At 33.8% G+C, this 26836-nt stretch overlaps 1 protein-coding gene across 1 annotated transcript in view; it reads left to right on the top strand.

The window, feature by feature from the left end:
* Positions 1 to 26836, top strand: part of DIAPH2 (diaphanous related formin 2) — a 153218-nt gene that overhangs the window by 79340 nt on the left and 47042 nt on the right. The window contains 2 exon segments of the mRNA XM_032443965.1: positions 996 to 1120; positions 15989 to 16153. Of these exon segments, the coding sequence (XP_032299856.1) occupies positions 996 to 1120; positions 15989 to 16153 (290 nt within the window).

Raw genomic sequence — 26836 nt, 5'->3', positions numbered from 1 at the left:
AATTCCTGCTTTCTGAAAGAATTTTAATACTGTAAATCAGTTGGTTTTCAGTTGATAGAGATTATCAGGAGGGAAAGGGTTATGGGGGTGGTTCTTACCTTTTTTTTTTTTTTTTTATTTGCCTCATATTTCCTGTTATGAGTTCATTTTGCTTTAATATTAAGATTTGAACAGGGACTACTCAGCAGAGACTCTGCATGTGTAGTTCTGGAGTATTCTTGAATTTCTCTGGTATTGTATTGTTTTGCCTTCAAAACTGTTCTGACTTTCAATGGAGATTTCTCTCGTAATGATTTATCAATTACTTGTTGTTTAATATAAAGCATACAAATAGCGGTTTATTGTAGAATAGCATATTACAAAGCACTGTTTTTCCTGGTGTAGCCTTTATTTAGCTTTTGGTGCTATACTGTTTTTTTGTTTTTTTTTTAATTGTCAGTGGTTTTATTTATTTTCAGTTTTTAAAACCTACCTTTGGTGTTAACAGAGGGTTTCACAGACTGTGGTTGATAGAAATCAGATTAATTACAGTAAAAGAAAAATATTTGATGCCTTTAACGTCAGGTTCTTAAATCATTTCTGTAACCAAGTACATGCATTAATAAGATATTCGTTTAAGCAAGTACATTCATTAATAAGGTAAAATCTCTTTGAACCTTAGCAACTTTCTAATCTTTGAATTAGATTTAAAAGAATGAAATATTAGATTTTTTTTACCACTAATTTTGGATAGATTTCCATCATTTGAACTAATTGTAGAATTAAGTGGTGTGACATTTCCACATGAAGTATGATTTTGTGGTATACTACAGTAGATATTTCCACTTATTTTTATGAACAGTAGAGGTTTTCTTCTAAGCAGTATTTCAAAAAAAATTGCGTCTGTTTGATGGACTAATTCTTCTGTAGACTATTTATACTGTTGTTGTTTCCTCTTCTGATACTCTTTCTAACCATAACTTGGAATCTTTTTACTTATTAACTGTTTTTCTTAGTTTCAGACAAAACTCTAAAGAGCAACCTTGATTCAATGAACAAACAGATTCAACGCATAGAAAATGACATTAAGAATTTCCCTAAAACAGAAGATGAGCATGATAAGTTTGTAGAGAAGATGAGCATATCCTTTTTGCGTGTCTTTATTCCTGATTTCAGAGTTCTAATTATCTGGTAAAGTATTTACAGCATTCAAAAGTAAGTTTTAATTCTCTTCTTCTGTCCTTTTATTCTAGTGGAGAGGAAAATGTCAGAATAAACAAAATGTAAGAAAAAGCCACTAAGGAAACTGAATCTTGTGATTTGTTCTTTCTCATTATATAACTGAAAGCATTCCAAGGGAGAAAAGTAACTCCTTAATGGGAACTATAGTATAACATCATAAAGATTGTTCTAAGTTTTTTCTATAAAATTCAGTATTTCATGGTATTGAAGTAATTTCAGTCAGTTACCAGACTTGGGAGCAGTACTTATTTTGAATCCAAATACACTCTCCCCTTCAAAAAAAAACCAAAAGAAGCAAAAAAACCAAACCAAAACAAAAAAAAACCAAAAAAAAAACAAAAAAAGTGTGAGTTCTGTCAATCTTATTGCTTTTTTTGGCCTGATTTAAAAAAAAAAAAATAATAATATTTACCTGCTTTTTTAATATAAGTAAAATGTGGTTTTTTGTAGGTTCCTTAGTATTGGTAAGTAAAATCTAGGGGAGAACACCAAAATGTGTCTCTTTTGCTTGCTTTCACTCTAAAATTTTCTCATCTATTCATTTGCTCAGAAGTCTGCAAAGTAATGTGTACTGTCAATGTAAGAAAATCTCTATAAACACTGAGAGACTAAGCAAAAGTCTATTTTTCTTGAAATAATTTTTCAGTTGTTTTGAATAACGTGCATTTTTGTATTTGTGGAAGTCTTTAGAGTATGTTATGTGGCAGACAGGCATCTTTTATGGAAATTTAGGTAATTATGTGGCTTTCCTATTTCATTGAAGCAAGTCTTAATTTGGTTTCTGTATGTCTATTGAAACAAAAATAGTGATGGCTGTCTAGATCCAGTACTATCTATACTTAGGAGGTGTATGTAATGAAGTGGTGTGACTTCCAGTACTTGAAGAGAGCATAATAAACAGGTGAGGGTGTGGCTATTTACCTGAGTTGATAGTGATAGAACAAGGGAGAAGGGTTTTAAAATGAGACAAGGGAGATTTATGTTAGATATTAGGATGAACTTTTTCACTCAGAGATTGGTGACGCACTGGAAAAAAGGTTGCCCAAGGAGGCTGTGGATGCCCCATCCCTCGAGGCATTCAAGACCAGGCTGGATGTGGCTCTGGGCAGCCTGGTCTGGTGGTTGGTGACCCTGCACATAACAGGGGGGTTGAAACTAGATGATCATTGTGGTCCTTTTTAACCCAGGCCACTCTATGTTTGTATGACCTAACTTCTCTGTGTTTGAAAATTATGTTTCTGCAGGGCAGGTCTCTATTACAGGTTGTATACATATTTCTGTTGTATTAAGCAAGTGCTTTATCATTTGTCATTCTGCTGGTTGTATGTTAACCATACTTACAAAAATTATTTGCATAACTCAAGTGATTTGAGTGGGGAACACTTTCTGTTCTGTTTCTCATCACCTGAATTTCACAAAGAAATTGTTTGAGTGCTCAAGACAGTTTAATACAAATATGGATATAACATATGCTTTTAAAAATGGAAGTGAATATGCGGATCCTAAAAATATTTGGAAATTAATTGTTGAAAGTCTGTTAAGTAGGCAGCTTTGCTTCACTGTGCATATGTTGATGTCAGAAGTAGATTACCAGCTCCTGGTAGTTATAATAGGCACTAGATCTCTGACAGCTTTTATCATACCAATGAATTTGGTGGCTTGACAAAGTAGATGAGACTAAGAAATGAACTGATTCTTCCTAAGGATTTATGTCTCATAATTAATAGATGACCTGACAAATTTTTCTTTTTCGGAAAGTCATCTCCGGTTCTGAAAAATGATCAAATTTGTTCCTATTTAGCTCATGTTTTAAACGTTTCCTCACTCTCATATTTTATTTTATTTTTGTATAAGGGATAAATTAGGAATTTAAGAGGAATTAGGAGGGAGAAGTGACCTTTTAGTCATCAATATGTGCTTTTTCTGTTTCTGTCAGCTTGTTGAAGAATTGCTTTTGATAGCATGTAGTGAGATTAGGAAGTTGAGGATGTCAGGCTTGAACATCACTTTAACTGCTTTGAGTGTCTCTGAAAAATCACAACGTGCTGGAACATAAATCATCTCTCAGCATGGTTCTAGAATGCAGGAATATGCCACGATTAAAGGCATAGTTTCTCTTTTCTTGCCAGTAGAGAAAGGCTGTTTACCCATAATTACGAATAAGATTTTCTTCAGCATGAAGTAAGTATTTCTTGGTATCCTATTGAAGTAAAAATTGCAATGGAAAATATCATTCATAATCTTTGTTGTAATAAATGCCTTCAGAGAACTTTTCCATTATCCTACTGAGGTCTGGAATGGTACTTTACTTGAAGTGCATGTGAGTTTTCTTTAAAATTAATCCAACTTCATTCAGTATTAAGAAATCTGAGTCAAACATCTAGGAGTAATTATAAACTACTAAAAAAAAAAACTTTTATCCCTTGATTTTGTTTTAATGTTTTTCCCTAAGAGTTAGGATAAATCCTAAACTCTAAACTTTATCTGAACTTTATTCTGGTGTTTAAGTAGCTATATGCGTAGTTTATAAGGATGTCAGAAAATGGTGTTTGTCCTGCTTGAGAGGCTGCTTTTTTTGCAGTAACTGTTTGAATTGAAAGAACCAGAGATCTGAGTTTTATACATTTTTATGGAATTTCCTGTTGTGTTTTTTTAAGTATATCTCCTTAATAGATATATTAATAATTACTTAACTCTGTTTTATCAGTTACATCATTTGCTGTAGTAAAATATATTAATATGCCTAGTTTTGTTACAATCTTTTGTCTACCACAATAATAAATGACTACTTGTGTTGTTGTTTTTTTTTTTAATTTGGTGTATTCGTATAAAGAAATTTAAAAAATAGTTCATAAAAGAATTTAAAACTTTAGGGAGCCAAAAATGATCCAAAATTGCTGCTTTTAAACCCTACTTTAAGTTTGTTATTAACTTATTAATTAGAACAGCATTGATTTGTCAATGAATTTAAATTTCCAAAATGAGCCTTATTAAGACAGTCCTCTCACTTCAAATAAAAAAAGCTCACTTGAAACAATTCTCATTCAACTTGAATTTGTACTCCTTGTTCTATGTAATGATGACTATTGCTATGCTACTGACTGAGATTTATTGGTTGGTTACTTGATGTACTTCAGTGGTAATGAATTCATCTGGGGAACAGTGTATTTTAAATGTGTGTGGGTCTTTTATGCACCAAGAATGTTAGAAAATATTTCATGTTCACTAAGCTTTAACTGATAATGCTCTTGTAGGAAGCACTATTACAGAATCTCTTATAATAGGCCACTAGGGAAGAAACAAATACATTGAATCAGAATTCCAGCATCTGGATTTGTCTGTGAAACTTTTTTTTTTTGAGTGACTGAGCAGCATTTGCACACTGACTATGAGTGCTGAAAGAATGTTAATGGCATTAACACTCTTGTCATCTGTAACACTTGGGAGTTCCTTCTAGCTTGTTATGGAAAAGCAATTCACTTTGAGTGTTCTGAGTTGTCATATCTGGGAAAGCCTGTTTTGTTTTTGAGACAGTTTGAAATGCACTGTCACCTTCATTTCTGCATGAAACAGTGTTGCCATCAGGAGCAGGAAAGTGATTATCCCTCTGTACTCAGCTCTGGTGAGGCTGCACCTCAGGTACTGTGTTCAGAGTTGGGCCACTCACAGCAAGAAAGACACTGAGGCCCTTGAGTGTGTTTAGAGAAGGGCAACAAAGCTGAGGGGTCTGGAGCACAAACCTAATGAAGAGAGGTTGATAGAGTTTGGGTTGTTTAATCTGGAAAAGAGGAGGCAGAGGGGTGAGTTTATCACTGTCTACATCTATCTGAAGGGAGGTTGAGGTGAGGGGGGGGGGTCAATCTCTTCTCTCATGTAGCTAGCAAAAGGACCAGAGGGAATGGCCTCAAGTTGTGCCAGGGGATATGAAAGTTGGCCGTTCTTATTATCTGAAAAAAAGTGACATTTGAAAATACTGTCGTTAGGAAGTACATCTATGTTCTAGAATAGAAGATGTGTTACAGGAAAATCTTGGTTATATATCCAGATAAAATACTTTTTCGACGCAAAATCAAGAGACAGAGAAGTTACAGTACTTAAATTAATACATCATTAAGATTCTTTCTTTTTTTTTTTTCTTCCAGATCTTCTTTTCAAACTAGTTTTTATTCATCCTCCTTCTCTCTTTCTCCTACCACATCAGCAAGTAGAAACTTAAAAGTGATGAAAAAGCTGGAGTGTTCTAAAGTGAATAACAAGGGATCAGAAAGATTTCTGCCTCCAGATAGATAATGAATTCCAAGGAAACATGCATCTTGAGATTTAACGCTTACTTAAGAGTACATACAGTGGAGGGGAATGAAACAGGATTGATTTGTTCTAGCTTAAGAGATCAAAACATTGGATCCTATCTCCAAGACTTAACTCAGGAAAAATTAATACTTATTTAAAAGCTTAGCCAAGAAATTTTTTTACTGCTTTCAAAAAATTATTATTAAGTTTTCTATCTAATGTAGAGAAAGCAAAACCAATAACAGAAAATTTGTTTAGGATGTCAAAGGTTTAACTTATGAGAGGATCAATTGAGGGTATCTGATCTATATTATATTTTAACCTATGTAATAAATGTGTACTTGAAACTGTGCCCAAGTAAGCATTGATGCTGTTTTTCCCCTGCATATGTAAGAATCACTAGAATCCAATGATTGAAAAGGGAATCAACGATATATCATTTTATGAGAGTTTATATATTTAATAACCTTTTCTCTCTTAAACACTGGCATCATATCTAAATGGGTGTGCTAAAGCAACAAAGATAATCTTGATTAAACTGATCCTGCTTGTAATTCTTAAAAGTACATCTGAAGTTCTGACGTATTTGACCAGTACAGGCAGAAAATCCTGCTTCTTAAAGCACTGTGATAGAGGATGGGAAGAATTAGTACATACGTATAATCTACTTTTCCAAATTGGCAGCTTTTGTAGAAAATTCAGAGCATCAATTAATAAACAGTTTCCTTTTCATTGCTAGATGTTCAATCATATAGCATCTCAGCATTTTGAATGCTGTTGAAGAACTGACCCTTTAAAGTCCAAAAGAAGATTAAAACTAATTTGTGCTAGGTTTAGTTATGTTATAAATGTTGCAACTATTAGACTAATATGAGGGTACAGGACAAAAGGACTACTGTTTGGTATACTTTAGTTCAAATGTTTTTGCATTTGTACAAGTTGGTAGAAAGAATATTTTCTCAATATAATCATCGGAATTCACAGCTTCTGGGATTATTTCTGTTTTGTTTTGGTTTTTTTGTTTGGTTTTTTTTTTCTTTTTTTTTTCCCCATGTTGTTTCAGAGACAATCATGATGCAAACCCACTTCTGTCAAAGAAAGGAGGAGGTTTAAAAATAGCTTTGGTCTATATTTTGTGTCCTCTGATTTATTTCCTATGGTTAAATGATACATGAAGTAATATGTGTGAAATAGTGGTTAAAGAAACTGACAATTCAGTAGAAAAAAACTTTTTTGTAAAGAGCAGGTGTGGATCTATAACAGCTTCCTGTAGGGCATAGTGAGTAGTGAGTTTACCTTGAAACAGAGTGAATATGTTATCTGTTAACAAATCCTGACCCGTCTCCTTAGTTGTATTACTTGTCAGCTCTGATAAGGCATGTTGAAGGTGTTAAACCTCCTGGAATAAACATGGTTGGCTTTATGTATGTTTTCTTGAACAAAGTGTGACTTTTACTTAAGATACACTTAAGTAAATTTCTATTTTATTTTTTTTCCCCCCATTTGGGTTGTTGTACGTAAGTAGCTGGTAAAAATAAATAAGTTGGTTTATGAAAAGTTGTAAGATCTAAGATTTTGAAGTTCTTGTCAGTCATTCTACATACATGAAAATAGTTTTATGCAAAGCAAGTTAACAATTTTCTTTGTCATAGTACAATTCTGCTTTCAAATTATTATTATTATTTTTTTTTTTTTAAGAAAGAAGCAGCCTTGTTTTAGATACATAGTTTTTTTGGTTTAATGGTTACATAGTATTTGGTTTTGTTTTCTTTTAATGGTTACATAGTTCTTTTTCTTACTGGACTAGGCTATACATGTGAGCAGAAGTGTACAAACAACTTGTAAAGTCTTTTATGGGCTTAATAAAGGAAGATATTGGACAACAGTTACACGTGGGGGAATGTAATGAGAAGCGGTGGGTAGCTGGATGGCAAACAAGCTTCAAATGGCTTTTCTGATTTTTATTTATTAACTTTTATTCTATTCATTCTACGTTACGAAGTTCTCTAGTTTACCTGCTTCAAATCAAGTCCAGGTATTTGGTTGTTCACAGCTTTTTTGGTTGGCTGTTTGATCCCTGAGATTAAATAGCTGTGCCACACGGGGGAGCTCTACTCTGTTCTGCACTTTAAAGGCTGCATCTAGACGTGCACTTCATAGGATTGAGAGAGAATTCAACTCCAGAAAAGGGTAAAGGTTGAAATACATTTTTGGTATTTGTTTTGTCTAACTAGAGATAAAATGATTTTTGACAGCAGTCTACACAGACTTTAGGAAAGAATAAAGTTGTGAACAAAAATCCACTTAAATACATGGAAAATCTAGAATTGCCGTGATTATGAAGAACTGCCTGAGGGAAGCTGTGCTTTCATCCTTAAATCTCTATTAAAGCAAGTTGTCCAGATCAGTGAAATAGATTTTTATTTTTTAATAAAGAATTGTATGCTACTCAAATGATAGGGATCCATTTTCTATTTGCTGTATGCTTATTTTTGATCTGAAATTAAAGGGAGAGTGTATGCTATAAATCTGTCTGTTCAGACTGATAAAAAAACAACTCAGGTGTTTGTGGAATGACTTTTTGTCCTGTGCACTTCTACAACCCTGAGAAGGATTAGAGGTGACTTTTCTATCAGAGATCTACCCAGCAGTTTTAAAATAATCCCTTTGTCTTTGACCATCTAGGATTTTGAATTACTATTACATTTCTTCCCCACACTTGAGCCCCAAGAACTTTCTCTAGGTGAAGTAACCATCTGGCTTATTGATGGAAATTTCTTAAAACAGGACAGAACTGGCAGCTCAGACATACCCCTCAATGAAATTCCAAAGCGTAAGGAAAAATTACATGATCAAAGAGAAGGCGACTGCTGCAGATTCTCTGAAAGATTTAGGGCACACAAAGCTGTGATTACTGTTTAAGGCACCCTATTGTATGTTGCAAAGCTAATAGAGTGTTTCTAGGAGTAGCTACCTAGTTGTAGCTTTGCTGACATAGATTACTGATTTTGTTGTTGTTTTTGATAGAACTTCATATGTCAGTGCTTTGTGGCATTTTCAAGTCATATTTAATTAATTTGACTATAATATGTTCAGTGTTTTTTTCAACATCATTTTGTTTGTAATAGCTGTTTTACCTTTATTTTATTTTATTTTTTTCTTTTTTATTCCTTTAAATGAATTTGCTTAATAATTCTCAAGAAAGATGCAAGATATTTCCTGGACTGTTATCTTCTGTGTTGCTTTCATGGAGTGAAAGTAGTGCTTATAATTAATGGTTTACCACCACTGAAAATGATCTGAATTTTAAAAAGTTACAGAGTAGATCTCATCATGTTATTTCTAAAGCAAAATTTTTAAAATGAGATTTAGTTTTTTTTTTAAAAAAAACCAAAACAAAACACGTTTTCTGTTCTAAAAGGTACCCAAAAAAGCATGAAGTAAGTAGTTTTCTTGTTTTCAATATCCTGAATGTCAGAATTCCGGGTTAAAAAATATCTATGCATCTAAAGGAGACTTACTGAGAGAGTGCAGATTTTAATGAATTCTGCACAAGTTGGAGATACGGAACAGCGGGGACCAGCCCCAGTTTGAAAACAACTTTGTTAGAGTCTGTTTTGGGTTTGGTTTTGTTGTTTGTTTGTTTGTTTTGTGGTTTTATTGTTGTGGTTTTTTTTTCAGTTTAAATACTTCATATTTCAAAATAGAACGTGGCACAGTTTAACAGTGTAGATTTGGGGATTATTTTTCCTATCAGTTATGGAAAAACAAAAAAAAGACTTGTTAAATGCTCGGGTCATGAACCATCTTTTCTTTGGGAGTTGGGGAGGGAACTAATTTTTTTAGGTTAATTTAGTTTAATACCTAACCCTCATTTTGGAGTTTCTCTACCTTTTTTCTTCCTCTACGTTTAAGACAGCCAAGATCTTAACTTCACTAGATGTTGGCTCTGTAAGTGCTTCTTTTTATTTATGCCTTGTATTCTTATTTACTTTAAGTTCTTATTCATGCTACCAGATAATTAGTTTTCTTGTTCATACTCAGCACTGTAAGTCTTAGAGCAGTCTTACTCTAATACAAAAAGATTTAAGAAACAGCCTGCAGAGTTTCATTGCTTGGACCAAATACTTATAAAATAGGCCCTAATTTATCAGTTTTCTTTAGAGAGTTCCCATGGGACTTTTAGAGAATTGAGCACTGATCATTGCTTCCTAATTAACAAGAATATAATTATAAAAACAAACAAACCAAAAAAATAAACCCTGTTGAAATTATGTTCTCATAAGCTTTCTTCTGTGCATATTACAGTGATTTATATGTAGTCAATGCAAATAGCCTTTTCATTATTGAGAAGTCGGAATTCATGACAACTAGTAATTGATATGATTGCTTAGAACTGGTAGTAAGTAAACAATGACACTTTCTACTGTTTATTAAGATGAAAGTTTTATAGCTATATCAGGCCAAGTCAGAAAGGCCTCATCTTAATATCGCTTAAGCTTGACAGCTAGCATTGGTATCAAATGATTATGATCTTCATGCTTCATTTTCATGAATACAAACACTGAAATATGGTTTATGCACACTGAATGCAGTTGTATTAAATAATTCTTGTAGTTAATGACTTCGTGTACTAATGAAATGTAATTGAGGACAGGGAGATGTACAGAATCCTCTGGTATAACTGAGGAGCAACTGTTTCCCCTGTTCCCCTCAGACTATTCTGTTAAATGATGAATGATGAAGTAATTTGCTTTGTAGTGAGAAACAAATTCTCAGCTGAGCTGTTTATGGATATTTTATTAATTAGTGAATCTATATTCCCTAAAAGGACATTATTTTTTTATTTTTTTTTTTTTGTAGACGAATAAAATAGTGTTGTTTCTCTCAGTTCTGATTTCTCAGGTTTCTAATTTGGATAGATAAGTGTGTTATAATGAAGATTCCTGCCAGACTTTGTCAACTTCCAGAAAAGAATGGCTTTGTACGGGAAGGAAAGATTAGATATATAATTGTGATTCATAATTATTTGTGTATGCTCCAGAAGTCATCTTCTCTGTAGTCAAAGAGATACATTATGTATGTAGTGTGAATGATAAAATTGTTAGCATCTGTTTACATACTGATAGCAGGTGAAAATAAAGCTATCAGCGTAAATGACTTACTGTTACTAAAGCTGAATTTGTCTTCAGCTAATAAGCTCTGTTTGTGTTTCTGCAGTTCAGTTTGAAGATGCTCTATTATGGATGAGCTTAGAAATTAGAAACTAAGATCAGTGATCGTCCTTTATTAAAGATTATGACAGTATAGTATCACACTTTTTCTTCTAGCTAGGTAAAACATGTAGTTTGCTTACTTTGGTATTTCCATAATCCAGAGCTCTGTTCTCAAGTTAAGTGCATGAGTTTGGAAATGATGGTATGCTGAATGTATACTTGGAATTTCTTCACTAAATTTTGACACTTAATGGTAGTTATTTAGAAATTTTTTATAAGAGCTAATATTCTTGTTGACTGTATTTTTGTAGTTCTACCCTTGGAAAAAGTGTTTCACTTTAAAAGCAGTATGTAGCAGTATGTAGTATATAGATCAGGAAGATCTACTTATGTGTTGGATGTCAGGTAATAAGATCACATCATTTTCACAGATACTTTTGAAGCATGTGTATAGGCCTGTTTGTGGTTATATGTTCTAAGTCAGGCAATGAATTGGCCTAAGTGCAGATAACCAAATTCATTTATCTGATCCTTACACTTGCTCTGATATCTTGTGGATTTGCTGATATCTTGTGGAGTTCTGATCATCAGAATAATTATTTTTGTGAAAATAGGAAAGACTGTGATTTGTTGAAATAATCTATTCAATTGTTTAACAAGATAATTTTAGGACTGAATGATTATAGTTCATGGTGAAGGTTCTGATAGCTGATATGTTCTTAGTGTTTCATGTTTCTCTTCAGCAGCTCTCACAGTTTGATTTCCTTCTGGAGTGATTGTAGTAGTGAAAAGCTCTGTGTGCATAAAACTCTGGGAGCTTAGGATATTTGAAAGACATGAAGTTGCGTTATATATCTAGCTGTAGAGGAAAGAAAAGGTAGGATGTTAGAGTTTGAATTTGGAATATTGAACAAGATGTTGGTTATTCTGTATAGATTTGGATTTCTCATTTTGATTTGGAAATGGACCTCTGGAGGTCATCAGGTCCAACTCCCCTGCTCTAGTATGGTCATCTGGAGCAAACTTCTTGGAATCATGTCCAGATGACTTTTGAGCATCTTTAGGTTATTTCCACAGTCTAGGCAACGTGTTTCTGTGCACAGTCACCCTTTCAAACTTAGTTTGACTGTGATTCAGCATGTGGTTCAGATTCAGAAATACAGTAGGTCAGACACAAATTAGGTTGTAATTTGTCAGTGGAGAACCTGTAAGTATGAACACAGGTTCTTCTCTAGTGGTGCATTTGTCAAACTATTTCCTGATATGTTGTCTTGTCTACTGTGTAGTTAATGTCCTTTTGTTGCCAGTTTCTTAGTGTTGAGGAGTACAAATGCCACCAATGAATAAGGTCAGTTTACAGGCGAATCTACTAATCCACACATTCATATTAGTAATGTTCAGTATTTATAATTAGTCGTGTCATGTTTTTAATCTCCCTCATGTTTTATCTAGTATATTATGAAGTCATAGAAACAAAAATCAACTGCTGTGTGATTATTTACATAATTCTTTCTGCCAAATTAGTTCTCCCCTCATCTTTTCATGTGGGCTCCAACAGATTCACTTTCAAGCTTTTAAATAGGCACTTTTTCAATTAGTTTATTAATTTTCATTAGTGTTGGCATTAACATGATGTGCACTGAGCTGACTTGACAGTAAGTTAACAACAGTTAAAAAAGGAAAACTACCTTACATTTCTCCAAAATAACAAAATTTGCAGTACAGATAAAAGACTATTTGTATGTTATTAGTATTATGTACTTTGAATTGTTTTAATAACAAAGCTGTAATTTATGAAAGAATCTACTACATTACCCCTGATATTCCAACTGTATCTGTCACTATGTGTATCTTCAGGATAATAACGTGGTATTATGGAGCTTTATTCCCTTCTACTTTAAGTGCTGCTGACAGTAATTCCATAGTTCATTTCAGGACGGGATAGAAACGTTCAAACATAAATTGTAATGGAAATTTTAATAAGCTAGTTTAATTAAACTCTGTTATCTGAGTCATGATAGAAATTGTCAATTTCTGGAGTAGTAAATGTAGTGCTTCGTAGTTTGGAGTAACTCACAACAATCATAATAATTGATACATTGTTATGAAATTCATAATAAGTGTTGGATTGAAGCAATAGCTATCCCCCTTCCTTCTAAGTCTTTAACCTTCATTTCTATGTTCTGTTGTTGGAAGACAGCAGTAGAAAGCATGAGAGCATCCTGGCAGTGATCATAGTATAGATACATAGAATGTGAATCCAGTGCTGAAAGCAACTGGGGACTCTTTATGTCTGACATAGTATGGTTGCATGGCTGCATATTGTCACGGTGACTTTTATATCCATTGCTTCATTATTTAAATGCCAACAAACTCTAGTCATCTGTTCATGTTTCAAAATGTAAAAATCATTAATATAACGGCTGAAAATCTGTTGTATAAGTACTGCAGATTTAGATGTAGACAGAAGTTTGCAGCAAATGTAAAAGCAAACAGATCAAATCACTTTGAGGGGAAAAGGAGGAAGACAAAATAAACCAATTTTTAAGTTTCCCAGCCTCTCTTTTAAGAGGAAGAAGGGACTGGAAGAACTAGAATTAGTAGGTAACTAACATTTGACAGCAAAAGTTAGCTTTTATTTTCTTTAGTGTTCTCTAGAGGCATTACATATATAGAATTTTACAGGGTTATAGGGTAAACCAGGTATACTGTTAAACTTTTGGTATCAGCTAATTATGGGTGATTTTTTTTACATTATTATTTTTAATCCCAGGATCAATACACTGGTTCTGAACATGATGTTTGGAAATCATCCATAAATGTTGCCATCAACTACTTCAAAAATTCAGACTGTGTTATTGTTAGTACTGTAGGTGTTTGCTCTGTTGCTGTAAAATATGTTCTTCACTATCAACATTTTCTCATTTTAGTGTTTATTGTTATTTATCTAGTTGGATGTGAAACTTAATGGAGGATTGGACTTGGAGAGCTTTGTCTCAAGGAGTTGGTTTCAGATCAGAAGTGATTGATGGCTTTTTCTTTCAGACTTCCATGTCATCTCTGCTGTATTAGCTTGGTTTTTTGAGTTTTGTTTTGTTTTTTGAAAGAAACCTCAGATGTAATTTATATAATTATGTATCTTCATATTTATATTTCCCAGTATTTTCAGTGAATTGTTTAAGACAGTAGTCTGCTGACTCTAAGAACTTTTTGGGCTGTGCTCAATAATTCAGTAATGTGCCATTAATACCTATTTAATGTATTCTTCCCAATACATTTTCATGTTGTTTTAAACAGCTAAATGTCATCAAAGATGGAACTATACCAGGTTTGTCTTGTTTTAAGATGAGGGATTCAGCACTATGTGCTTGATATTCTAACTAAGCATGGTAAAATTCATTAACTGTAATGAAAATATAACTATTAATCTCCTGTCATTGCAGCAGTATGAAACTCTAGAAATAAATTTTACTGGGTGAAAATAATGATATTTATATATTTGAGAGGATTGCTTGCAAGTTTCTTAGAAAAACTGATGTTCTCTAATTGTTTTTTTCCATTGCACTTAGAAGAATTTTTTTATTACTATTATTTTGAATAACCATTTAGATACCTTGTAATTAGAGGAGGAAATCCAAGTGAAGTGCTGAAACTTTTTCCAATTAAGTTTATTTTCAGCCTTGATACTCTTTTGCAGGTAGATTGTGAAATGACACTAAGCAGTATCCAAACAGTAAAGAGATGTTAGGAATAGAATATGAACCTGAATTTCCTTTCTTTATTATGTGATTTGTTGACTGGTTTCAGAATTGCTTGGGGATTTAATCCAATCTCAAAAGTAAATGTTTTATGTGGTGTCTCTTTGGGTCTAACTCCCCTAGTTAGTCTCCAGATTGCTTGCGGTTTTGCAGAAAGAGGGATCTCAAAATACTATGTAATTAGAAGCATGGTACTAGGCTGACTCTTGGATTAGAAACAGAAATGAGGGGAAAATTTGAAACATGAGGTCTGCTGTATTAAGAATCAGAGAATCTCCATGTAAGATAGTTGTTACAAATGAATGCTTCAGGGAGCTGAGCTGTATGATTTCTGTAGTTCAGGAAATAATTTGTATCTTTTGTTCTTAGGTTTATATATGTGTGGCATAATGCTTTAATCAGCTTCAATTCACTATCAACAGAACTAGTTTAATCATGTAGCAGCTGTTTTCTCAGAGTGATTTGTGACTTTGTGGCTTTGTGGATATAAACAACTTTAACAAAATAAAACAGGCTAAAACCTAACTAGCTTGAAGGCAAAGTAATATTTCCTTTTTCAGCTTGTGCTGTTTCTGCATTTGGAAGTATATTGTTCTGTGAGTGAGTTTCCATATAAGAAAAATAAATCCTTTCTATTTAAGATGATTATGCAAACTTGTAATTACAACTGGTAAGTTGGTAATCAGACTTTTATTTTTACTCTACAATTACTAATAAAAATGTGTAATATAGTGCAACCTTCAGACAATACCACTTTATGGAAATTGAAGCAAGGAGTACTTCTTTCAGAGTGGGAGAGAGTGACAGACAGCATGTAAGAGAGAATAAGTACAGACACCAGTCTGGTAAATTCCTTGATGTTTCATTTCCAAACTAATTAGGTGTTTATCATTAGTACTTGTATTTCTGATTTAATATTGGTGAGAATTTTTGATTGAGTTGATCTTAAGTGAATATTTCTATCTGTTATGTGTTTTGGTTCTACATTTGAGTAGCCAGCTTTTTACTTCTGTGGAAATACTCTATAGAGAAGAAAGTGTTGGTTTTTTTTCTTCTCTTATATATTTTTTTCTGTTTCTTGATAGCTTTTGAACTCATGAGTTTATGTTGGTAAACAAACTTGGAAGGTAGAAAATACCCCTTAGCAATTTGAGTGGCTGTATTGTCCTTGTGCATTCATAAGTTGTAAGTTCATCTGTGACCAAATAATGTAACTGTATTGCCTACATTAAACTTACAAGCAGCTGAAGTGCTATTCAACTATGATAATCTAGGTAATTTGCAAGTTAATCTAAATCTATCATAAACCAACAGGGTCAATGATATTTTCTGTCTTATGTTGGAATGTACTTATGCATGTTTCTACTTAAAGATAGCATACGTGAAATTGGGACAGTACCACCAAATTTTCCAATTTTGCCCACACTTGTGCTGTATTGTCTTGTTTGTGTTTTACTGTTATATTTAATTCCAGTTGAATCATTTTCCTTAACAAAATCTTACCTCTTTGCTGAGAATGCGCGAGACCAATATGAAAAGCTGTCCTACATGCACAACAACATGATGAAATTATATGAGAGCTTGGGAGAATACTTTACTTTTGACGCTAAGTCAATAAGCATAGAAGAATTCTTTGGTGATCTGAACAACTTTAGAATTCTGTTCTTGGTAAGTAGTGCCCTAACATTATACTGTGTTTTTATTTCTCCTTTTGCTTCTACCAAGTAAGTTTAAATCTGTCTTCCTTTCTTTCTAATGTTACACTTAATTTTTTTTGTTTTGTGCTGCAGCAGGGAATCAGATGAATACTTCCAGAATTATTTTGATTTTTGGTCACTGGTAATTATTATTTCACTGTTTGTAATTTGCTAAATTTCCTATCAGTTTGATAAGATATATGGATAATCAGATTATTATTTTTTTTTAAATTGCTTGTTGTCTGTCATATAACAAATAGACATAATATAGAAGAGCAACAAAACCATTGTAAAGCCTAAGCCTAATATGCCTGCATACACATTGTTTTGGAGTCTGGTTGTGTTTTAATATTGCTTTGAACGGAAGCTTAAATTTCCGTGTTGAACTCAGTATTTCTGATAAACTCCTGATATGCATTTAGATGCTTATTTTAACGTTTCCAGCCAGTCAGTATGGTTGATATCAGGGCTTGGTTTCTTTGTGGAGGAATTTAAGAATTTCATTTAACAGCTCAATTTTTAGATGGCTTTAATGTCATCTTTCCTAGTGGCTGTCTGGGAGTCGTAATCAGTTGTGCCATAGAAAGTGTACAAGGAAAACAGATGCCTGGAATGTCACATTTTGTCTCTTGAGAATATTAACACTGCTTGGAAATACCACTGTTTACCATGCAGCTGTTGCTCCCCAGTCTCTCTATTGCCAGTAGCTGTCTTAATTCACTGCATAATCATAGGGGCTTTGAGTTTTAGTGTGATAGATGGGTAGCAATTTAAAAACCTAATTTTTGTGCCAGGTTTACTGTATTAGATATATTGTAGGAAAAGTTTTCTAACTAGTCATTTTAAATTGACTGGAATAGTATTGTGTTTTTTTGTTGTTTTTTTTTTTTTAAAATTTTACTATAAGCAAATTACCAGTACCTCTAAAATTAATAGGCACGGCAGCATTTATATGTGAAGACATGCAAAGAACAGGAATAGTAGTAAGCTACTTCAACACATTTACTTTTTCATAAATCCAAGATGTAGGTTTTCAAATACGAATGTCTTAATTTGGAGATCTGTTTCAAACAGTTGCTACACAGTGGATATTAGACTGCCAGTGTCCAAATATTGTGTTGAAAAATCTGTCCTCATGTATTCATTTAAACTTGTAGGTGAACTAGAGAAGAAATACCCATGTTTTTTAGAAGGCATATTAGAATGAATGTATTTCCAGTTTCTTAAATAATTGTTTTTCTTTTTTACTACTTCAAGACCTGATGGATAGTCTGTTGCTCTTCAGTGATAATTGAATTTGATGGTACTGAGTTATAAAAGGAAAAAAAAAATCAGAGATGCTTAAGCATTTCAGTGGGTAAATGCAAGAAACTAAATATGAGGGGCTATAACTGATAACAGGAGTGGCATATTTGTGTGGCCTTCTGAAGGAATAGAAGAAATTAACATATGTATAACTACAGTTAAAATTGACAGTGACATAGATGTGGAATGAATTTCTGTAACTAACTCTGTGAGAGTAAAGTGTTGAATTCAGGGGGTGAGAGGTATTACTGACTTATATGTAAATGATCTTCCTTCCAATGTAGCAAGCCGTACAGAATGCTCTAGAAAATCATAGTAATAACAACTTGCCCTAGTGGCTTTCTTACCTCGAGGTCCTGAACATTGAACTCTACAACATCATGTTACTGATGCTTTTTTATTTTTTTTTTTAAGATATTACAATCTCAGTGGCATCCATCTTTTTGATGTTTTTGTGTGGCTGTTACTGATTGGGAGGTTGCTAATTCTTTTTTATAAATAAATTGAATACTGTTTGTCTTAGTACATTTTATTCATGTTACTTGATTGCCAGTTAATTAAGGAGAAGAATTTTTGTGAGATTGTCTGTTCTTCTACAGGGGCAAATCTATTTGGCTTTCTAGTTATAATATTCCTATATATTCTATATTAAATGTTGCATTCTATAGAAATAACTGATTATTCAGTCATTTAGTCTTCAGTATGATAGCAATAATATGTGTGGTAGTTGAGGCTTACATTTGTTATTGTGATAGCTGAAGGAGCAGAGTCAACTGAAGAAAAGTGTAGGATTAAAACCACTAGCTATGAAGAAATTACTGGCAGGCTTCTGTTGCCAAAAATTCGAATGTGTGAACATGCAGTAAATTTTCTGCTGATACCAGTTGCACAAACTACAAAGACATAACTGAGAGTTTTATTAGCTTTTTATTTTTATACTTTAAAACATCGTTATAATATTGGCTGTATTTGCCTTAATTCAAGTTTTGTTTTGTTGGACATCCTGAGATCAGCCAGTCCAACTTTCAGCTCGAAGCAAGTTCAACTTACAACAGATAGCACAGGACCTTCTTATCTCTTAAGAATCTTCTTATTTTGATTTGGGTGTGGAGACCCCGCAGCCTCCCTGGGTGTGTTTTTTCCACTGTGCATTGAGACTTCTTTATTGCAGTGCAAACTGCTGCCTCTCATGCAGCCAATTGTTCAGAAGTTCCTTTAGTTTGCGGCAAAGTAGTTTTCTAGGATTGCTTTTACATTTAGGTGTATTTTAGGTTTAAGAAATGTAATTCAGGCCTATGGTGTAGAAAACTGCAGAGATTTGGGTTTTTGATTTTTGCTTTTTGTAAGCTTTGCTAAGAATTATTTATGAAAATAGTGTGTTTGGATTTCAATTTCAGTTCATATCTAATACCTTTATTTTAGTAATGGTTGTTACTTGTCTTTGAATGTTTTTTACTGTTTTTATTTGCTAGCTTAAGTCATTTAAATGAGGTCCAGGAACATTCAGTGATATTCTTGAATCACATGTAAGAATGTTCTACTGATTTTGAATATTTGCACATTAATTCAGAGTGCAGATAAACATAGTAAAGACTTGTGAAGAATGAAATGCATTTAGTCAAGAAGAACTTTAATTTGCAATGAGAATAAATTCTCTTCTGTATGAATGCTATTCATTTGTACTTACAGTGAGGTTCAACTAATTCTCACTATTTTAGGAAAGTTATAAATGAAGGCATTTCAAACTTTATTTTTAATGACTGAAATAGCTGTAACAGAGTAATGAAGGTTTTGAAACTGCTTGTGCCTGCACTGTTAGGATTACTTGTAAATTGGCAATAATAATAAATGCTGTATATATGTCTTCTCCTAATAATTCTCTATGGGTATGTTTAAGTGTTGTTTATTCTATAAGCTATCAATGTAATTTATGCCATGAAATATGATCAGGGTTTTATATGTTAGAATCTCCTTTATTTTCTTCTGAGTGCGCAGATGCTTGCACTCTTCTGATTAACAGATAATGCTCAAAGCAGAGAACAAATTTGCCTTGATATTTATTCCTTTTTAAACTTTTTAACATTGGAGACAGTAATATATTAGCATACTGTTTTAATGCTGTATTTTGGTCTGAATAGTTAATTATCTGTGTGATGCTGAGGTCTTTAAACATTTTTAAACTGTCCTTCTGTCATCTAAGCCTCTTTAAATATTAAAGCTTCAATACAAAAAAGAAGTGAAGTCTGAGACTTACATAGCTTAAGGAAACACTTTCGTTTCCTAAGCATCGTCTGTACTTCAGTGAAATTCACTATGTTCAGATATAGGCAGCAGTCATAGTAATTGTAATTAGGCCTTTTGAGAATTTCTTGACTTATTGTATCAACTGGAGCAGAACCTTGTACATTTTAGTGGCATAAAGGTTCTTGTTTGGGGATTTAATTTTTTTCAGACACTTGAGGAAGGCCTGGGGCAAACAATGAAAGTTCACAGTACAATGATTTTACTTTCTATAAGGAAAATTATTTTAAAGAATTACGATTTTCTGCATCTTGATGGTTGTAAGAATTTTCTCAAAAAGAAAACAATAAACGTTCAAGTTCAAGGACAACAGTAGAAATCCCCTCAACCTGTTTAGTATGTGGAATTTACTATTAAGCTTAATAACCACTGTTATAAATTTAGAAGCGGTGGGGGGTGGGGGGAAGGGAAGACATACAGTGTAGCACGACAGAATATCCTCATTTGGATGGGGCCCATAAGGATTGTTGAGTCCAACTCCTGGCTGCTCCACACAGAACCAAGTAATCCTAAAGCATGCCTACTGATCAAATATATCATTTTCAAATCAGTGATGCCTACATGCTGCTTCCAAGTGATCCCTGGATTGCTTTTTTGGGAATTGGTGTTTTCTCTGTTGTTTTCTTTGTTCAACTGTGTTTTGATTATCTCCATCGCTGAAGAGACATTGACTGTGAAAGACTGTGAAGGCTTTGTTAAAGCCAAGGTAGACAACATTCACTACCTTCCCCTCATCCACAGAGCCTGTTGTTTCATTTTAGAGGGCAGTCAAGTTGATAAGGCACAGTTTGCCCTTGAAGTCCATTCTTGCTGTTCCCAGTCAGCAGCTTATCCTTTGTATAACTGGAGATGGCTTCCAGAAAGAATCTGTGATATGCCTGAAAACCTGACTGATGGCTGACTGCTGTGTAATTCACCAAGCTTTCCTCACTCCTTTAAAGATGAGCCTGAAGTGTGACTTTTCCAGATGCCGGAGGTGTCTTCAGGGTCCCACAACCTTTTCATGAAATAGAGGCCTTGCAGTGACATCAGTCAGATGATGGTATCCTCTGAGATACTGATGGTAAAGGGTGAGGTAAAGGAAGGCACTGAGTACCTCAAGCTGTGAAGTTAGGTTCCATGCTTCATTCAGCAGCAGGCTTATCTCTTCTTTGATCTTTCTTCAGTAGCCTCTGTAACAATAAAAGGCCTCACTGCTTTTCACCTCGCTTGAAAATTTTATCTCCCGAGTCTGAGCTTTGTCTTAATTCCTTCCCTCCCTGATCAGTACTGCTGCAGTACTGCTATCTTCCTCTTGGGTAGCATAACCACACTTATACCTCTGAGTGTTTCCATTGTATGCCAAGGCTGTCAGGAGTTCCCTTCTGCCAAACCTCCTCAGCTTCCTGGTTTGCAGGGTCAGTACTTTCAGTGCTTAGAGGAGGTTTTCCTTTAAAAAATATTCTGTGATACAGCAAATTTAATTTAAACTACAGCATATAAAGTTGTAGATAACTGGTTTTAAGTGATTGACCTCTACAAGTATCTAAAATTCAACAGAGCCATTCAGAAAATCTTGACTTGTTTTGTATTGCCTTTGCATTAACTTTCTTATTTTTAAGCACTCTTTCCCTTTTCTTACTGTGTGATTCTATGTATGATTCTGTCATGCGAAAGCAAATTTACTCTCTAAATAAAGAACTGTCTTTGTAATGACGTCTTCATTCATTTGCAACTGCTGATAAGGATATACAGTTCTTATGGAATCATACGATTTGACTATTGTGTTTGAAAATAGATGAAATATATACCCATGTCTTTAAAGGTGAACCAAAAATAATTGTCAGAAATATGTTCTGAATGGCACGTCCCATAATCAGAGACAGAATTCTTTGTATATATGTGTATACGTATTTGCACAACATTTCTGTCTTGTAGTTCCCATATCAAACTATTTTAACAGTGAGAAATTAAAAACATTTGGTCTTGAAAACATGTTAAAGACTGTGATGGATATTGGCAGAAGTTCCATGCATCCAATGGGAGAAATAATGCCAATAGTTGATTTCTTGATGTAAACAATATATACATAGAACATATTTTCTGTCTTTGACAAGTTGGACAGAAACAATATTTATTAAATGATCCTCCAGAAGTTCTGAACATTTAGAAGTTGTTAAGTTGAATGTCAAGATGTAGAACACATCAGAAAAAGAATTCTGGAGCAGTCACTGTTGCTTTTTAATCTTTCATTCTTCTGATCAAAGTACATCAGCAATACAGTGATATTCTTTTTGGTCCATAAGTTTCTCTTCACAAATAAATTTCTAACAAAATTTTTCATAGAAATATATTGTTATTCTATTAAACAGCAGGGAAAGAGGAAACTACCAGGAGGTGATGTAAGCTGATACAGTAGCTGACCTTTCTCAGTTTCTGGGACATATTGATTGCTGCTGGAATATTTTCTGTACTTGGAGCGGCAGAGCTGATTTTTATTTTAGAGGAATGGACACAGACTTATTAAGTAGAAATAGACTTTTTTTAAACAATATCTTTTTTTTAATCTTTAAAGCTTCTCATCTAGAAACTTACTAATCAAGTACTAAATTAACCTCTCTTGCCTAATTTTTGTTAGTATCTAATTTTGTGTGATAAAGAAATAATTTTTATGCTCTTCTGTGATAATGGGAAGAGAAGAAAACACTGCATAAATGGGGATTCACAGTTGAAATTGCAAAACTATCGATCATATGTTTGTAAGTAGACAAATCAACTTAGAGCACCTGTGTTTTATATAAACAAGCATTCTTTGTGAGCCATTTAAATTCATCAAGATGCAACATCTTGAATCTATTTAGAGGTGCAGATAGAAAAAAACAATTGTTTTTATTTACATATCCTTTATTGTCTCCTTTTTATATCTAGGTTTCTCTGCCCTTCTTGTAGGAAATGTAGTTAGTGCCAAGGGTGTAGTGAGAGGCCTGAATTAATTTTGTCTATCACTTTTCAGAGTCTCTTTGCCTCTCAATCCTTATGTAGCTGTCCCACTTTTTGTTCATTTTTTCCTAACATTAGGTAGAATATTTACACCTCGAAAGTGAGTTTTAGGGTAGACATTTCCTGTTTATTCTGCCTCACCTATGCCTTGGTTTCTTTCTTTGGTTTCATACTTAGATGCATCTTTATATCCTCATTTTATTCAGTGAAGATTACAAGCACTAAAAAAGCATGTGACCGTGAGGTCTTTAATTATAAATGAAACACGATTAAAAATCAGGCTGCTATTGTGGTTGGTTTTGGTTGATTGTTTTTGGTGGAGAGCGGAGTAGTGTGTATGCTGTCAGAGCTGACAATTAGAAGGAAATTGAATCAGAGGTAGCATCCACTGAATAGGAATATGCATTTCATATGCAGTGCTTGTTTTGAAGCAGGATTTTTTTAAGATGATATTGATTTAGTCTTTCTGTTCAGTAAAAGTAAATATAGATTCATATTGTCCTTGATTAGCAACTTGGGACAATTGCAGCCTGATACATTTCATTTAGTATAGTTTTCAGGCTCTTAACAGATAACAATCAGATTCCTGAGGCAAGGTGCTTGTTTTCTGTTTCAGTTCTTCATTTTAATTTGTCTCAAAATCTTCGTATCAAATGATCTGAAATACTTGAAATGTCACTTTCTGAATGTTTGTTTCTTTTGTTGCTAGAATATTTAAAAATATCCACCAAATCTGTCACATCTGCATTTAAAAATGCACATAAACTCCTGTTTAATCAGGCTGTGTGCTTTATGGAGAGTATGTGAAGTACAGGCTTTAACATTAGGTGAAAAAAATTTTGTTTTCCTTAAGTTAATGTTATGTCTTTTAAGTTATTCCTAGTGGATTCCCCTTTTAGCGCACTTAGTGCTAAAGGTGAATTTAAAATAGATGAGTAAAATTTGGGGTGGGGGGGTGGGGGGTGAAGTATGAGAAGGTCGAAACAGGCATTTATAAACATATTTATTATGAAATGCAGTGCAGCTTCTTCCTTCATTGAAGTGATATTTTTGCTATCTTGTGGAATGTGACTACTCTCTCCCAGAAGGCATTTGTACAGATGCAGCTCTTTGAATAAGGAAATCTTTTTATTATGTTATAAATGTACATGGGGATAAAAGATTGCATTGTAGTGTAAGGAAAGTTGATAGGAACAACTGTTCAGTTGGCACTATGAGAGACGGCTCCTTCTAAGAGACTTGTGAAATGAAGTTCCCTTTTTTATCAGTACTGTCTGTTGATTCACAAATGATTAGTGTGTAGCTGGAATATTTTACAGTAACTCTGTGATAAAAGATCCAGAAAATAGAACTCACCGAAAGATATGACATACTGAATGATCAGTAACCTGACACTTTTTATTGGGCCACAACTATTGCGGTCTTTCAAGGTTTTATAAGATTTAAACTCAGTAGTAGGCAGGAAAGGAAACATCTGTTATGTTGCCTTCAAAAGTAAAATATTTTTCATCACAATAGCCTCAGCAATGAGAGTATAAATGTCTATGTAAGCCCTTTTCTTTGTAGTAATTGTTTGCTTCAGGGCAAGTTTTAAGCTGTGTGATGTGGGAACTTTTTTTCCTTTGACTCTTCTAATTTGTTCTCTAAATACAGTGGGACATTGGCTATGAGAATATAATTCAGTGAATATACAACACATAGATTAGTACCTAATCATAAGTTTTCTTATGACAGACCATACATAAAATCAAGCTGAATTCTCAGGTTTCACGCCAATTGAGTATGTAATTCAAAAGTGGCTTTAAAAGAAAGGTTGTATATTCATTCTTCTTCCTGATTGTATATTCATTCTTCTTCCTGATTGTTTATCTGGGAATGTGACTTCTCCCTTGTGCTTAAGAAATAGCAGTTCCTTAATGTGGTCTGAAAGACAACTTCTTTCTTCTAGCTAGAAGAAAGCTATAGAAAAATATAGAATAATCAACAATAAGTATTTTCTGTAGCAAACCATCCCAGGAGGCAATATCAAACCTGAAACATTGTCTGTATTAACAAGCTCTTGCTTGCTGCCCCTCTCAGAAGAGAGGGGGAAAAAATTAAACAAAAAAGCACAGCTAAACAAGAAAAGAAAACCTTTTATAAGGTCTCTAATTTCTTCTCTGAAAGCACATCCACTCTGTGCTTAGGAGAATATTTTTGTGGTTTTTATAACATGATAAATCAAAAAGTGGATGTAGTTCAGAAAAGTTCTTCTGTAATGGAATTGGAAACAGAAGCATTCATGTACAAGTGGTAACTCATTTACTTTATTAACAAGCTGTTAATACTTTAGGTAACTGGCCACCTTATATATTTCATAAAAGGCATGTATGACATTTATTATAAAAGAAAATAAAAACTGAATTACAGTACTCTGCCTTTGGAAGCACTCAAAGACATGCAAGTGACAGTTAGGCAATACAGATGGGATGGGAACTTGTCTCTGGAAAGTCAGACTTGTGTGGTGGTGGTGCAGGCCTTGTGGTTAGAGAAAAGCAACAGCTTTCATATTTCAGGATAGCAAACCCTTTTGTTAAATATTTTTTTTCTAAAAGAATATGGTGTCATGGTTTTGTAATTTTTTGCTATTGGTATTCCACATCATAACATCATGTGGAGCACAGAGAAGAACAAATACACAATTAGGCTTCCCAGTCTTTGGAAAACCTCTCTCTCTTATTTTACTTGATCTACTAGTCTTGATTTAATTAGATTGTACTATATTGTGTTATCTTGCATTCTGGTATCATAATTAGTAAAATAAGTTTTTCCTCCTTAGATCATTGTCACTGCTCTGTTTGTTTCCTTGAGCCCAACTCCTTACCAACTCCCTACCCCTTTTCCTTTTCCCTTCCCATTCTTGGGGTTCGGGGGAGCACAGGCAGGCCTACTGCCCCCCTGTCATGGATGCAGATTGATCTAGATTACATATGAGAAAATATGATCTTAGAAGAGACTGAAGTTAGGCTTTCTGGACCTTGAAAATAGGGTTAAAATAGGGCTTTTTAGTTTTTTTCATTTGAAAATTTTAAGCTGACTGTCCAGTTAGTACTGATTGCAGTAAGTCTAATTGAGTCATTTCGTTATTGCTAGGCATTATCTAGGAAGCTTATAAAATTTAAATGAGGATTTTAAATCCTCCTTCTACTCTGGAAATCAAGCATAGTTTGGGATTTTGAGTATCACAGTACTTAAGTTGTGAATCTAACCCAGATGTTGAGCTCATGTAAACGACAGACTTACTCCCCGTGGCAAGATTTTATATGTAAAAGAGACCCTTCCACAGAAGATGCTTGTGGTTTGCTGATGCATACGTCTGCACTTATCATTGTAGATAAAAAACTGTCTCTGAGTTTTGGATTCATAGGAATCTGAGCTCTTAAAGTTTTCACGAGGGTACTTCATCCAGTTTCAGGTTCATTGTTCTGCTTGCTCATATTTCTTATTAAGATAGCAATTTGATCATTTGAACCTCCTCATTTGTCTTAATTATGATTTGATTGATCACTGTTTCTGCATCTTCAGTTAGCTTGCTGATGTTGTAGTAAATCAGCTTATTTCCTGAAGTTTGTTTGCTTATCAATTTTAGAATAATACGGAGCAAGCTAGTAGAGTTGGATTATTCTATTAAAATAGAATATGAAGCAGAAGGTAAGAGAAGCCTCAAGAAAAAAATGAAGATGAGAGAGTGCATCTCTCTGATAGTATCAGTAGAGTGCAAGAAAACATTGTAATGATAAAGTAATATTGATTGCATCCTTCCCAAACCCTGATGTATCTAGTGAAGAGCTGCCCGATGCCCATTTTGTTGGCACAGACAAGCCTGACAGTCATGATATGTAGCAGCTGTAAACAAGTGGGCTGTACTTAATGAGCAACATAAGGTGATGTGTGCATTTACATACATTAATGTCAGTCTTATGTAAAGTGTAGTAAGCCAGGCAGGTGACTGTGCTTGAGGCAATGCCTCTCATGTACAGTGGCTTTGCCCTTCTTCCCAGGCATGGCTGTGGCATTGTTTCAGGGTCCC

The sequence above is a fragment of the Coturnix japonica genome, chromosome 4 (assembly GCF_001577835.2).
Source record: "Coturnix japonica isolate 7356 chromosome 4, Coturnix japonica 2.1, whole genome shotgun sequence".
Taxonomy (NCBI): domain Eukaryota; kingdom Metazoa; phylum Chordata; class Aves; order Galliformes; family Phasianidae; genus Coturnix; species Coturnix japonica.
This window is presented reverse-complemented; position numbering and strand designations above follow the sequence as displayed.